Here is a 14,066-nt window from a genome sequence, read left to right on the forward strand (position 1 = left end):
TGAAGGTACTCATGAACAGAAAATGTCTATCAGTTTGTAAAAACTTACCTTCTTTGTATAACAGTTCCTTTTTTTTTTTTTTTTTGAGACATTGTCTTGCTCTGTTGCCCAGGCTGGAGTATAGTGACATGATCTCCGCTCACTGTAACCTCCACCTCTCAGGTTCAAGCGATTCTCCTGCCTCAGCCTCCCAATTAGCTGGGATTACAGGCACCTGCTGCCATGCCCAGCAAATTTTTTTGTATTTTTAGTAGAGATGGGGTTTCGCCATTTTGGCCAGGTTGGTCTCGCACTCCTGACCTTTCATGATTCGTCCACCTTGGCCTCCCAAAATGCTGAGATTACAGGTGTGAGCCACTGTACCTGGCAGAAAGTTACTTTTGACTTCAATTTTAGGTTATATTTTAGTTATATAAACATGAAAATGTGAATATGTTTCTTAAAACTGAGTAAATAGATTTTTTCCTGAGTTTGAGGTGATATGTAAGATATTAAGTTGTATTTTTAGTTAACATTTATAAAACTTGCCTATATAACATTAAATCACATAAATATGTTATATCCAAGTTTACATTAAGTAAATTATTTTGTTACAGATTAAGTTATACAATATAGTAATTTTGAAAAGTTTCTTTTTCCTTTAAAAGGGAGAACAGTCATTGGAGTAGCAGCAGGCAGAGTTCATATATTGCTATGCACATCAAATGTGCAGATATAATGAAATGTGTAGCTAATGAATGAGTTATTGAATAGCAGTACAGATGATTTTCATGGTAGCCATATCTGTTTAGGATTAGCCGTTTTTGAAATTAAGCATTTCTATTTTGAGGTTTAAAATTTGTCTTTTCTGTTAAAATACAGATGCACTTAGGAGCTTATAGCTATACTAGTTATTTGTTTATTATTTATTAATTTTTTAAGACAGAGTCTCTCTCTGTCACCCAGGCTGGAGTGCACTGGTGTGATCTCTGCTCACTGCAACCTCTGCCTCCCTGGTTCAAGTGATTCTTCTGCCTCAGCCTCCCGAGTAGCTGGGACTACAGGCGCGCATCACCATGCCCGGCTGATTTTTGTGTCTTAGTAGAGCTTGAGTTTCACCATGTTGGCCAGACTGGTCTCGAACTTCTGGCCTCAAATGATCCACTGGCCTTGGCCTCCCAAAGTGCTGGGATTATAGGCGTGAGTCACTGCACCCAGCCCATACCAGTTATTTAAACTCCAGAGTGAATGTTTGAATTAGCAAGTGGAACTTCAGGCATTTAATGTGTGTGTTTGTGTGGGTAAAGGCATTTGAGGGAAAAAGACTTGCCATAGAAAGGAACAGCCACCTTGTAGGGGAAATTTACAGAATGGAAGCCTAGAGATACCAAAGACCAAATCATTTTACTTCACCTTTCACAATAATTGCCTGTAGATTGTTTGAATAGTAACTTCCTTGAAGTTTAGGCTTGTGTACTTTAGAGAACATATTAATCTAGAATTTTTTTTTTAAATCTAGACAATTGAACTTGAAGAAAGTTCTTGTGTCTGGGGGTCATATGGAATACAAGGTTGATCCTGAACATTTGAAAGAAAATGGGAGTCAAATTTGCATTCTTGCAATGGATGGAGCTGGAAGGGTAAGTATATATTATGTAAAAGTATAATCTTACTCTCGGTTGATAGCTATGGCAGACCTGGTAACATGAAAATGTATTGCTATGTTAGTGACGATTCCTGTTGACTTTGATGATTACTGCTGGGTGCCAAAATAAGTATATTTGAGGCATCCATTACTAATTAGTATGGAGCTGGGATTTAGAGATAGTATGACAGACAACATTTAATCTAATGTTGCACAATACTGATTTGTTAAACTGTAATCAAAAAATTTATTTATTGTGCTTAAAATGAAATATTTTGATGTTATTTACACTGAATACTGATAAATGATGCTGAATTGCATAAATATGAGATATGTAATGTAACTATAAATTTTTTTTTTTTTTTTTTTTTTTTTGAGACAGTCTCGCTCTATTGGCCAGGCTAGATTGCAGTGTCATGATCTTGGCTCGTTGCAACCTCCACCTCCTGGGTTCAGGCGATCCTCATGTCTCAGCCTCCTGAGTAGCAGGGATTACAAGCACGCGCCACCATGCCTTGCTAGTTTTTGTATTTTTAGTAGAGATGGGGTTTTGCCATGTTGGCCAGGCTGGTCTCAAACTCCTGGCCTCAAGTGATCTACCCTCCCCGGCCCCACAGATTACTGGGATTACAGGTGTGAGCCACTGTGCCTGGCCTCACATAACTATTCTTAAAAAAGCAAAGATCAGGCAATATGATACATTTGTTGCATAGTTGGAAATTTTTTTCCAGATTTAATTTTATATAAATGTATGCATTATAATATGTGTATACATTATAACTATCCATATTATATATGAAAGATTTTCAGATCACTAGTGTGTAAGGAATTTCTTATCTCTTAAATGAAAAGTTCTAATTTTAGTTCCTTATGCAAACATACCAATACATTTCTCTAATAAATTTATTAATTTGAAATATTAAAAAAATTTTCTGAAATATATACTTTAATTGATGTATTTGTATATTATATAAAATACATCTCTAAATTTTTTTTGAAGGGTGGGAGAGTGGGAGCCATCTCTAAATAATACAGATTTTAAAAATTATATTTAAAAGTATATATTATACACTAATGATACTGAAAAACACACAGTGTGGGTAGAAAAACACAGATAACTTTCTGGTTTTACTTATAAAATTAAAATAATGTTTTCCAAGGTTTATAATGTGCTGTAAAGTTTGACATTTTAGAAATTGAGGAATTAATCATAAAACTCCACCTACTGGGTCGTTACAGGCATACATTATAGGGATGGAGAATGAAGATGATTTTAATAGTAGTAACTGGGTTTAAATATTAGAGCTCTACATCAGGAAGAATAGCTGTTGGATGGAGGGCGTAATACTTGGGTGATGTGATGCTCTGTGCAGCAAACCACCATGGCACACGTTTACCTATGTAACAAACCTGCACATCCTGCTCATGTACCCCTGAACTTAAAAGTTGAAGAAAAAAAGGAATTAGAGCTCCAATTTGTACTAGTGGAAGGAAACAAATGGGGTTACGTAAAATAGTTGAGTATAAAAAGTTATATTTGATTTTGGGATGTGTATCACTTAAAATGGATATAGCTTATACTTCTGGGTGTTTACTTCCTGCAAACTAGAGTCTCACTAAGAAAACCAAGCTCTAAAAGCATCAGTGTCAATCAGTATAGTCTTTTTGTGTGAATAACTTTTTAGTGACCTTGTCAGATAACCATTTTGTGTTCTAGTTTTCTTAACTTGATTATGAGGGAATTGAACTTTTAAAAATTAGCACTTCTAATTTTTCAAATGAAATTGTGCTTGGAGTACCAGTATATGAAACAGATAAAACAATTGCTACTGTGGATTGGGAAGCCTGATACTCCATCCCTCATCATTCTCCATCCCTTAGCAAGTTCCCTGGAGCTACTTTTCAGGGACTCTGAGGTTTGCAGAACCATTTACAACCATTGAATTCTGTAATGATTTTTCTAAGATTTTGTTTTAGTTATATAATTGAGTTATGCATACATTTACTTTTTTCTTGAGAGTAAAGTTTGGATTTTCATAGGGGGATCATTCTTCTTGTAAAGAGATAGTACTACAGGAAGCCTGACTTGTAAGTTGTAGCTTTAAGATTTTGTTTTTCTTTAGCATTATAGCAGATCAGTTTGCCCCAAACAAGTAATACTGGAAATTGCTACTTCTTAAGAGGAGTGCCTTTGAAATAATTTCTAATGCTTCAGGCTTGCTTAATATACTTTTCTGAAAGATATTTCTTTAAAATCATCTTGATTTTTATTATAGTATTTGTCTTTTCTGTGGAAGAATGAACATTGAAACATACTAATGAGAGCTTTTATTTTAACAGCATTGTCTCTTGGTATCTTGATTTAAGGTTTTGGTTGTTCAAATGCTACTTGCTTTATATTTCAATATGATTTGGTTTTGTTTTAGGTGTTTTGCTGGAGATCAGTCAACAGTTCTATGAAGCAGTGTCGATGGGCCTATCCACGTCAGGTCTTCATTTCTGATATTGCTTTAAATAAAAATGAAATTCTGTTTGTTACGCAAGATGGAGAAGGATTTAGAGGGAGATGGTTTGAAGAAAAAAGAAAGAGTTCTGAAAAGAAAGGTCAGTTCATATATGTGAACGATACGTAAAAGTACCTTTCAATTATCCTTTAATTTGACAAGTATTAGGTTCAACTGACAAGTATTATTAGGTTTTACCTTTATGTATTTATCTTTGTGATTAGTTTTTTTAATGCCTGTTTCCAATTATAGTGTAAGGTTAGTAATGGCAAGGGCCATGAATATTCTTCTATATCCTTAGCCTTTGGCATATTTCCTGGCACATTGTAGTCACTCATTAAATCACCTGTTGTATGAATAACTCAGTTATCGTGTGCCAAAACCAAATCAAGAATGTTTATAATTACTCAGAAAATTATAAATGTGTTCTTCAAAATCATAAAGCCACAGAGAAATGACTTTCGTAAAGTTTAATGATTTAGTTGTATTTCTTTTATTTCTTTATAGATTATTCAAGTCTGTAAACATTTAATATATATTTACTATGTGCCAGATATAGGGGAAAATATTAAAGATGCAAAAATATATAAAATGGGCCTCTATTCTGAGGCACTCATAGGCTTGTAGGGGCAATAGACATGTATATAAATACTTGCAGTTCACTGAGACTAATGTTAATATCCACATAGTAAGTTTCTTGAGAGCATAGAAATTGGAATGACTGAGTATCAGAGGAAGATTAGTAAAGCCCCATATGACTAAAATGAATTAATTTGTGAGAGTAACTAGAACATAGGTTCAACGTATGGAAGTCTTTAGAAGTGTGTCAGACATATTTAGTGATCTGAAACTGAATTCATGATCTCATGCTCCAACTTCTGCTTCTCAGTGTTTTCTATTTCAGTAAATTATTATCTTTGACACTCAGATTTCCCTTACGCTAGAATTAATCAGTCATCAAGTTTTGTTCTCTTTCTCAAATGTTTCTTATATCTTTCCACTTTTTTACAGATTCATTGCTACAACCTAGTCTATATCATCTTTTAATTCTTTTCCTGGATTTACAGTAATTCCTTAAATGGCCTCTTTATATCTATTCTTTGTTTACCTTAAACATTCTTCACACTACAGCCAGAATCATTTCATTCATGTAAATTTCGTATCTTTGTGGAAGCACTGTATCCTTTGCCTTCATAACCTTGATTTTACTTGCAATGATATAATAATTTGTGTAATGTCTATCTTCCCTGCTAGATTGTGTACTCTATGAGAGCAGGAACATGTCTGTCTTCTTCACTACTGTATCACCAGACTGATGATACCACAGTAGCCCTGTTTGGTCACTCACATATTTTCTGAATACATGCAAGAAAGGGGGAAGAGAAAGGCAGGAAGCAAATAAACAAGCAGATTATGAAGACACTAGATTTATATATTTTTAATCCAAGTTGGAGAATTTTTTTCCCTTTGGGCAACAGGAAGTTTAAGTTGAAGAATTTTAAAAGCTATTATGACACTAGATTTGCTTTTTAGAAGGGTAACTTCGGTTGCAGTATGGAAGATGTGTTTGTTGAAAGAGATGGAATCATGGATATTTTAGAATCGATCCACCAAAAATTTCCTATATAATACAACCAATATATTCAGTGCAAAATGTGTTGAAGAGAGGATGTAGTTCTTCAAAAACACTGAATATATATGAAAAAGATTTCCATAGTTTTCTAACTGCTTTTCTATTCCATTTACTTCTCAATCATTTTAGTGGTTTCAGTAAAGCCTTGATTAATGGTAGTTTTTTTTTTTAACAGAGATTTTATCAAACCTTCACAATTCCTCATCAGATGTGTCTTATGTCTCTGATATAAATAGTGTGTATGAAAGAATTCGACTTGAGAAACTTACCTTTGCACATAGAGCTGTTAGTGTCAGCACAGATCCAAGTGGATGCAACTTTGCAATCCTGCAGTCAGATCCTAAAACAAGGTATACTTGTATATATTAAATTTCACTTTTTAGAAGGAACAATCACTGAATTTTCTTGCTTTCAGTAGCTCCTGGTGCAAATTTAATTGAAGAGCTGTTGCCAAGACCTATAGAGACCTTAGACATAATCGTGTTTACAGGGTAATCCAGAGGTAGAATTTGTTATCCTCAGAGTGATGAATATTTCCTTTAGTTTGTAAACTGACATTTATTGAAAATATTGAAAATATCTATACATGCACTCACAAAGTTTATTTTTTTAGTTTTTTTAAGACGGAGTCTTGCTCTGTTGCCCAGGCTAGAGTGCAGTGGCACAATCTTGGCTCACTCTAACCTCTACCTCTCAGGTTGAAGCGATTCTCCTGCCTCAGTCTCCCAAGTAGTTGGGATTACAGTTGCCTGCCACCAAACCCAACTTAATTTTTGTATTTTTAATAGAGATGGGGTTTCGCCATGTTGGCCAGGCTGGTCTTGACCACCTGACCTCAGGTGATCTGCCAGCCTCGGCCTCCCAAAGTGCTAGGATTACAGGTATGAGCCACCGCACCCCGCCTGACTTGTCTTTCATACTTTATGATGTACCCTAGGTTCTCAGATTCTGAAAAATGTATTATAAATATTTCTTAGGCAGTTTGCAAAAATTTCTGACCCTTGAATATGATGAGAATTGGCAAAAGAAGTGTTGTGGCGCCATCTGTAAATCCCAGTGCAAATCTCCTAAGTCACATTAGCAGAGAGGTATCAGGTTAAGATAAACATCAAGGGTACTGTTGAAGAGGGAGGAAATTCTGCAAGTAGGGTGATCATCCATCCTGGTTTGCCCAGGCCTGCCCCAGTTTTAGCGTTGAAAGTCTCATCTCCTGAGAAACTTGTCAATCCAAAGCAAACCACAGGAAGGTTGGTCTTCCTACTGAGAAGGGTGAAATGTTGGTTGGGACAGTGTAATTGCATTCCCATAGTACTGTAAGAACCAGGGATACAGACAACTTAGTTCTTATCATTTTTTTTTTTTTTTTTTTTTGAGACGGAGTCTTGCTCTGTAGCCCAGGCTGGAGTGCAGTGGCCGGATCTCAGCTCACTGCAAGCTCCGCCTCCCTGGTCCACGCCATTCTCCTGCCTCAGCCTCCCAAGTAGCTGGGACTACAGGCGCCTGCCACCACGCCCGGCTAGTTTTTTTTGTATTTTTTAGTAGAGACGGGGTCTCACCGTGTTAGCCAGGATGGTCTCGATCTCTTGACCTCGTGATCCACCCGTCTCGGCCTCCAAAAGTGCTGGGATTACAGGCTTGAGCCACCGCGCCCGGCCAAGTTCTTATCATTTTAATTTGAGAGAAGAATAGAATATAAATATAAAAAGGAATAGAAAACAAATTAAAGGATGATACAGTATCTAGAGCTTTGTGCAATATTCCTGTATTTTAGGAAATGCCATATTTAAAATTTTCTAAATACTGTTTAAAAAATTGCATTTTAAAGGAAAATTGGCTAGGTATGGAAAAGGATTTCCTTCATTTTTTTTGAAGCATAATTTGTTTTTATCTTGTTTCTAGCCTTTATGAAATTCCAGCTGTGTCCTCATCATCCTTTTTTGAAGAGTTTGGCAAACTGTTGAGGGAAACAGATGAAATGGACAGCATTCATGATGTGACATTTCAAGTTGGCAATAGACTCTTCCCTGCACACAAATATATTTTGGCAGTGCGTTCTGATTTTTTTCAGAAATTGTTTCTTTCAGATGGCAGTACTTCAGAATTTACAGATATTTACCGGAAAGATGAAGATTCTGCAGGGTGCCATCTCTTTGTGGTAGAGAAGGTTCATCCTGACATGTTTGAATACCTTTTACAATTTATATACACAGATACTTGTGACTTTTTAACTCATGGCTTCAAACCAAGAATACACTTAAACAAAAACCCAGAAGAATATCAGGGAACTCTGAATTCTCATTTGAATGAAGTGAATTTCCATGAAGATGATAACCAGAAGTCTGCATTTGAAGTTTACAAAAGTAATCAAGCTCAAACAGTTAGTGAAAGGCAGAAGAGCAAACCTAAATCTTGTAAAAAAGGAAAAAATATTAGGGGAGATGATCCTGTAAGAATGTTGCAAACTGTTGCAAAGGAATTTGGCTTCAGTAATTTGAGTAGTAGGTATGATTTCTCCTTTATATCTGTTCCTGTACGTCATTCAGTCCTCCTTTAAAAAATTTCCCACCCTTTTTTCCTTGCTTTTCTTTTCTTTCCCCTCCCGCAGTCACCTCTCACTTGTTCCATCCCCTTCTCTTCTCTTTTCTCTCCTCTTCCTCTCTCTCCCTTTCTCCCTACCCCTCCTTTTTTGGGGGAGGTACATGGATGTGTCTTTCCTACATTTGCTGGCAGAGCTATCTCTGGGACTTCTTGGATTACATTAATGGATGGGAAAGCTGTTATTGGGTTTGAACTCTGGTTTGGTTGGATTACATTAATGTATGGGAAAGCTGTTGGTGGGTTTGAACTCTGGTTTGTGTATGTAACAGGGATCTGGAGTGGCAGGCAGTGCGGTATGCTGGAAAGGTCTTTCAAGTTAGACATACGTGTCTCTTAGCTTTATTATTCCTGGCTGGGACAATTTTCTTTCTTTTACCTCAGTTTCTCAATATAAGAAATGGGAAAGATAATATTTATCTCATATTGTTGGTATGGTTTTGTCATATTTAAATTGCCTAATACCATAGTATCATATTATGAATCAGATTATTTGAAATTCTCTCTCTTTTTAAGGTATTTATGTTGCTTGTGGCAGTTAAACCTTAGTTGTAGGGTGGGAACAGAGGAGGGGGGTGTATCATGTTTTCTGTTTAGAAGTAATGAAGGGGCTGGGCGCGGTGGCTCACACCTGTAATCCCAGCACTTTGGGAGGCTGAGGTGGGCAGATCACCTGAGGTCAGGAGTTTGACACCAGCCTGGCTGACATGGCAAAACCCCATCTCTACAAAAAATTACAAAAATTAGCTCCGCATGGTGGTAAATGCCTGTTGTCCCACTTACTGGGGAGGCTGAGGGAGGAGATTTACGTGAACCTGGGAGGTGGTGGTTGCAGTGAGCTGAGACCACACCACCGCACTCCAGCCTGGGTGACACAGCGAGACTTCATCTCAAAAAAAAAAAAAAAAGGCCGGGCGCGGTGGCTCAAGCCTGTAATCCCAGCACTTTGGGAGGCCAAAACGGGTGAATCACGAGGTCAGGAGATCGAGACCATCCTGGCTAATACGGCGAAACCCCGTCTCTACTAAAAAATACAAAAAACTAGCCGGCCGAGGTGGCGGGCGCCTGTAGTTCCAGCTACTTGGGAGGCTGAGGCAGGAGAATGGCGTGAACCCGGGAGGCGGAGGTCACAGTGAGCTGAGATCCGGCCACTGCACTCCAGCCTGCGCGACAGCGCGAGACTCCTTGTCAAAAAAAAAAAAAAAAAAAAGAAAGAAAAAGAAAAACTTTGTGCTATGGCTTTGATTGTCTTTTGTCAGTAATATTTAATCTATTTTGAATTCTAACTAAAATAGAAGAAAAAGTATGATACTTCTTTATCTCAGAGTAGGGGTTTGTTGAGATACTTTAGGATATAGTATTATATTTAGGTGTAAGCTAATTTGTTGGATTTTTTGTTGTACGTTTATTTTTGTAAGGGAATTATATATATCAATTGTTAATTTTTATCTCTCCTTGATAGGTTAGATGGAGTCAGATTTGAAAATGAAAAAATTAATGTCATTGCCAAGAAAACTGGTAATAAACTGAAGCTAAGTCAGAAAAAATGGTAAGTAAGGAAAGGAAGATTAACATTTCATCTCTAGATTTTGGCATTTAAATGTGGAAATAGATCTCTGCTTACCCACATATGAAGCAAAATGTATGGGTAGATACCCTCTTACCTTTTCTAGTATTCTGCATTTTTGGAAATGTTGGGGAGCTGTTGAAGTAAATTGATAAAATACTAACTGCTGAAGACATCAAAGGAGTTTTTTCTTTCTGATGACTTTCTAATAGAGAGAGGAACTTTTAATTTTTATTTTTTCTTGCCTGAATTTTGTGCCTTGTTATAGTTAGGAAATGTTGTGAGCCCTCAAACCAAATTAATTATATCTCTTCATCATTATGATTATTTCCTTTAGTATAAAAAATGTTTAATAATAAATATACTATTCTAAATATATTGTTAAAAAGTTTTATTTTTAGGGCCTGGCGTGGTGGCTCACGCCTGTAATCTCAGCCCTTTGAGGGGGCCGAGGCGGGTGGATCACCTGAGGTCAAGAGTTTGAGACCAGCCTGATTAACATGGTGAAACCCTCTCTCTACTAAGAAAATACAAAAATTAGCCAGGCATAGTGGCGAGTGCCTGTGATCCCGGCTACTCAGGAGGCTGAGGCAGGAAAGTCGCTTGGACTTGGGAGGCAGAGGTTGCAGTGAGCCAAGATTGCGCCATCGCACTCCAGCCTGGGTGACAGAACAAGACTCCGTCTCAAAGAAAAAAAAGTTTTGCTTTTAGCTATTCATACTTTCTGTGTAAGTGGAAAGATTTTGGAGAAGGATAAACTGTGGCATTGTTTCAACTGTGGTTGGCCCAGATAAGCTACTACAAATAAGTGAATTACAGAGACTTAAATATGATATCACTTAGTATTATTAACAGTTTGTCTGAAATTAGAAAAAAAGGAAAATCAGAAAAATACTTTTTGAATATTTGTATTTGACTCCCTTTTCAAATACTGTCTTTAAGGCCCTTACCTTCCCTAAGGTGGAAGAAGAGGAAGTATTTTATTGTATGTATTCCTGCAAGTTATTTATTCTCTGCCACCTTTAAGAGAAAATTGAAAGTTAAGCCAAATCCTATAATCTTTTTCATTAAATATGTAAAGAAATTGCACTTGCTTCAATTAAACATTTTCTTCCAGTTCATTTCTGTGTGACGTGACCATGAAATCAGTGGATGGAAAGGAATTTCCTTGTCATAAATGTGTTCTTTGTGCTAGACTTGGTAGGTGTACTTTTTAAAGCTGCTAATTTATTTGCTCTATTATTGTTTCACTATTCTTATTGCATTGAACTTTTTTTTTTTTCCTTTTAGAATATTTTCATAGTATGCTGAGTAGCTCATGGATTGAGGTAAGATTTAAGTAAAAAGCGCCTAGGTTGGTAACTATGTTTCTTTATATTTTGTGGAAATTATGTAGTAAAGAAATTCAAAATCAGAACTCGATATTTTAGTTCAGTTCTTCATTTATATTAAACTTTATTTATGCTTGAGGCTGCTGGAAAATAGCAACTCTTAGAATTTAAAATTATTGCCAAGAAGCTACTTAAATAAAAATTTCCCTGTTATTATTTAGAAATGTACTAGGAACACCACTGTGTTTCTTGTTTTCTGAATTTTTTGTTCCTTTTTCATGTTGTGTTTTAAAATTAAATTTAATATTATTTTAGCCATGTGTTTTGTAAATTTTATGTTCTTTTGCATTTGATGTGATTTCCTGTTCAGAGTGTTTTGTACCAATAACCCAAATTAGAATGTAATATTTTATTGTTTACAATGAATTATTTTACTTTATTTTGTCTTATTTTATTTAGGCTTCCAGTTGTGCAGCTCTGGAAATGCCAATACATTCTGATATATTAAAAGTTATTTTGGACTACCTCTATACTGATGAAGCTGTGGTGATAAAAGGTATTAATAAGAGTTAGGACATTGTAGATACTTCAGATATAATGGAATAATGGTAAAATCAACATGAATCTTAATTTCTAATGAACAAAAGCCACCAATAAAGGCTTAATTTGTTTTATTTTTAAAATATTTAATTTATTTTTTATTATTTGTGGAGACCAGGGTCTTACTATGTTGCCCAGGCTGGTCTCAAACTCGTAGGCTCAAGGGATTATTCCACCTCAGTCTTCCAAAGTGCTAGGATTATAGCATGAGCCACTATGCCTGGCCAATAAAGGCTTAATTTAGAATAAGCAATAGGAATGATTGCTAATAGTAGAGGAGCAGAAAAAGAAGGTTTTCAATACCCGCGTGAAAATGAACTCTTTGAGAATTAGTGCTCACTTCGGCAGCAAGTATACTAAAACTGGAATGATACAGAGATTACATGGCCCCTGTACAAGGATGACATGCAAATTTGTGAAGCGTTTCATTAAAAAAAAAAAAAAGGAATTGTATGTAATGGTTGAAATTAGATTTAGCAGTTCAATTTCCAACTACTTCTATGATGGAGGTGAATGAATTGACAACAGGGATAGTTTTGACAAATACTTGCGTTAAGTTCTTTCTTACTTGTTTTTCCCCTTTGTGGTTACACATCTTGAAAGAAACAGATTAAAAATTGTACCAAAATTTATGAAGAGAGGTGATTTATATACTTTGTTAGGCAAAACACTAACTTTTAGTTACAAAGTATGTTTAGTCATTGGAGTGGTACCGGATGTTCTGTCATATTCCATTAGTTTTTTTTAACGCCAGCTGTATATTGGGGATTATAAAAAAGTGAATAGACCTTTTTCTATATTCAAGAAACTCAATTTAGTGGAGAAGACAAATGTATAGAAAACAAATATAATCCAACAGAGTAATTCTCTAAAAAGCTGGTGCATTTTTAAGAAGCTAGCCTCTGAGTCTGCCTAGGAAATCTGGGTAGTCTTGTAAAGGAGATAGAGTTTAACCGAGGACAAGATTTCTGAAGATTTGTATACTTAAGAGTAAGATAACTGAGACATGGTATGTTTTTCTCTACTTCTTTCATTTCTTTTTAAGAATCGAGAAATTATTTGCATGATAAAACTTACACTTTTAAAGCATACAATAAGTAGTTTTTAGTATGTTTACAAATTTGTGCAACTATCATCACTGTATAATTCTAGAACATTTTCATCACCCCAGAAAGATACCTTGTACCCATTAGCAGACACTTTCCACTCTCTCTTATCCCCAGTCCCTAGAAAACCCCTGGTATGTTTTCTGTCTCTATGGATTTGCCTATTCTGGACATTTCATATAAATATAATCAAACAACATGCGGCCTTTTGTATTTAACTCATTTTACTTAAGTACGATGTTTTAAAATTTTTTCCGTGTTGTAGCAGGTACCAACACTTCATTCTTTTTTATTGCCAAGTAATATTTATTATGTGGATATAACACATTTATTCTTCAGTTGATGGATGTTGGGGTTGTTTTTACCCTTGTCTATTAGGAATCATGCTGCTGTGAACACTCATGCCTGTTTTTGTGTGGGCCTATGTTTTCATTTCTCTTGGGCATATACCTAGAAGCGGAAATGCTGGGTCACATGTTTAATTTTTTAGGAACTGCCAAACTGCACAGTGGCTAGCTGTACCATTTAACTTTACCACTGACAGTGTGAGGGTTCCAGTTTCTCCACATCCTTGCCAACACTTACTAATATCAACTTTTTTTATTATAGCCATCCTAATGGGTGTGAAGCTATACAACATTGTGCTTTTGATTTGTATTTCACTAATGACTCATGATGTTGAACATCTTTTCATATGCTTTTTGGTCATTTGCATGTCTTCTTTGGATACATACTCACGTCCTTTGAACACTTTTTTTTCTCAATTATTTGTTTTTTTAAGATGCTGCTAGAGTTCTTTGTATAGTCTGGATATTAGTCCCTTATGGGATATATGATTTGCGAATGTTTTCTCTCCTCTGACTTGTTTTCATTTCCTTGATAAAGTGTCCTTTAAAACACAAAAACTTTTATTTTTATTTTATTTTTGAGACAGGGTCTTATTCCATTGGCCAAGCTGGAGTGCAGTGGCATGGTCATGGCTCACTGCAGCATTGGCCTCCTGAGCTTAAGTGATCCTTCCCACCTCAGCGTCCCAAGTAACTGGGACTACAGCTGTGCACCACCATGCCTGGTTAATTTATAAACAGTTTTGTAGAGACAGAGCC

At 36.0% G+C, this 14,066-nt stretch overlaps 1 protein-coding gene and 1 non-coding gene across 2 annotated transcripts in view; both read left to right on the top strand.

The window, feature by feature from the left end:
• The window catches only part of IBTK (inhibitor of Bruton tyrosine kinase), a 79,921-nt gene that overhangs the window by 26,057 nt on the left and 39,798 nt on the right, over nucleotides 1-14,066 (top strand). Inside the window, exons 9-16 of the mRNA XM_015136835.3 lie at nucleotides 1,499-1,619; nucleotides 4,051-4,228; nucleotides 5,937-6,111; nucleotides 7,661-8,263; nucleotides 9,819-9,905; nucleotides 11,041-11,123; nucleotides 11,214-11,251; nucleotides 11,714-11,810. Coding sequence (XP_014992321.2) covers nucleotides 1,499-1,619; nucleotides 4,051-4,228; nucleotides 5,937-6,111; nucleotides 7,661-8,263; nucleotides 9,819-9,905; nucleotides 11,041-11,123; nucleotides 11,214-11,251; nucleotides 11,714-11,810 — 1,382 coding nt within the window. The remainder of the gene's footprint in view (nucleotides 1-1,498; nucleotides 1,620-4,050; nucleotides 4,229-5,936; nucleotides 6,112-7,660; nucleotides 8,264-9,818; nucleotides 9,906-11,040; nucleotides 11,124-11,213; nucleotides 11,252-11,713; nucleotides 11,811-14,066) is intronic.
• On the top strand, nucleotides 12,187-12,289 carry LOC114677831 (U6 spliceosomal RNA). Its single transcript, XR_003729270.1, has one exon. It is a non-coding gene; the product is annotated as a U6 spliceosomal RNA (small nuclear RNA).

This window comes from Macaca mulatta, chromosome 4 (genome assembly GCF_049350105.2).
Source record: "Macaca mulatta isolate MMU2019108-1 chromosome 4, T2T-MMU8v2.0, whole genome shotgun sequence".
Lineage (NCBI taxonomy): Eukaryota > Metazoa > Chordata > Mammalia > Primates > Cercopithecidae > Macaca > Macaca mulatta.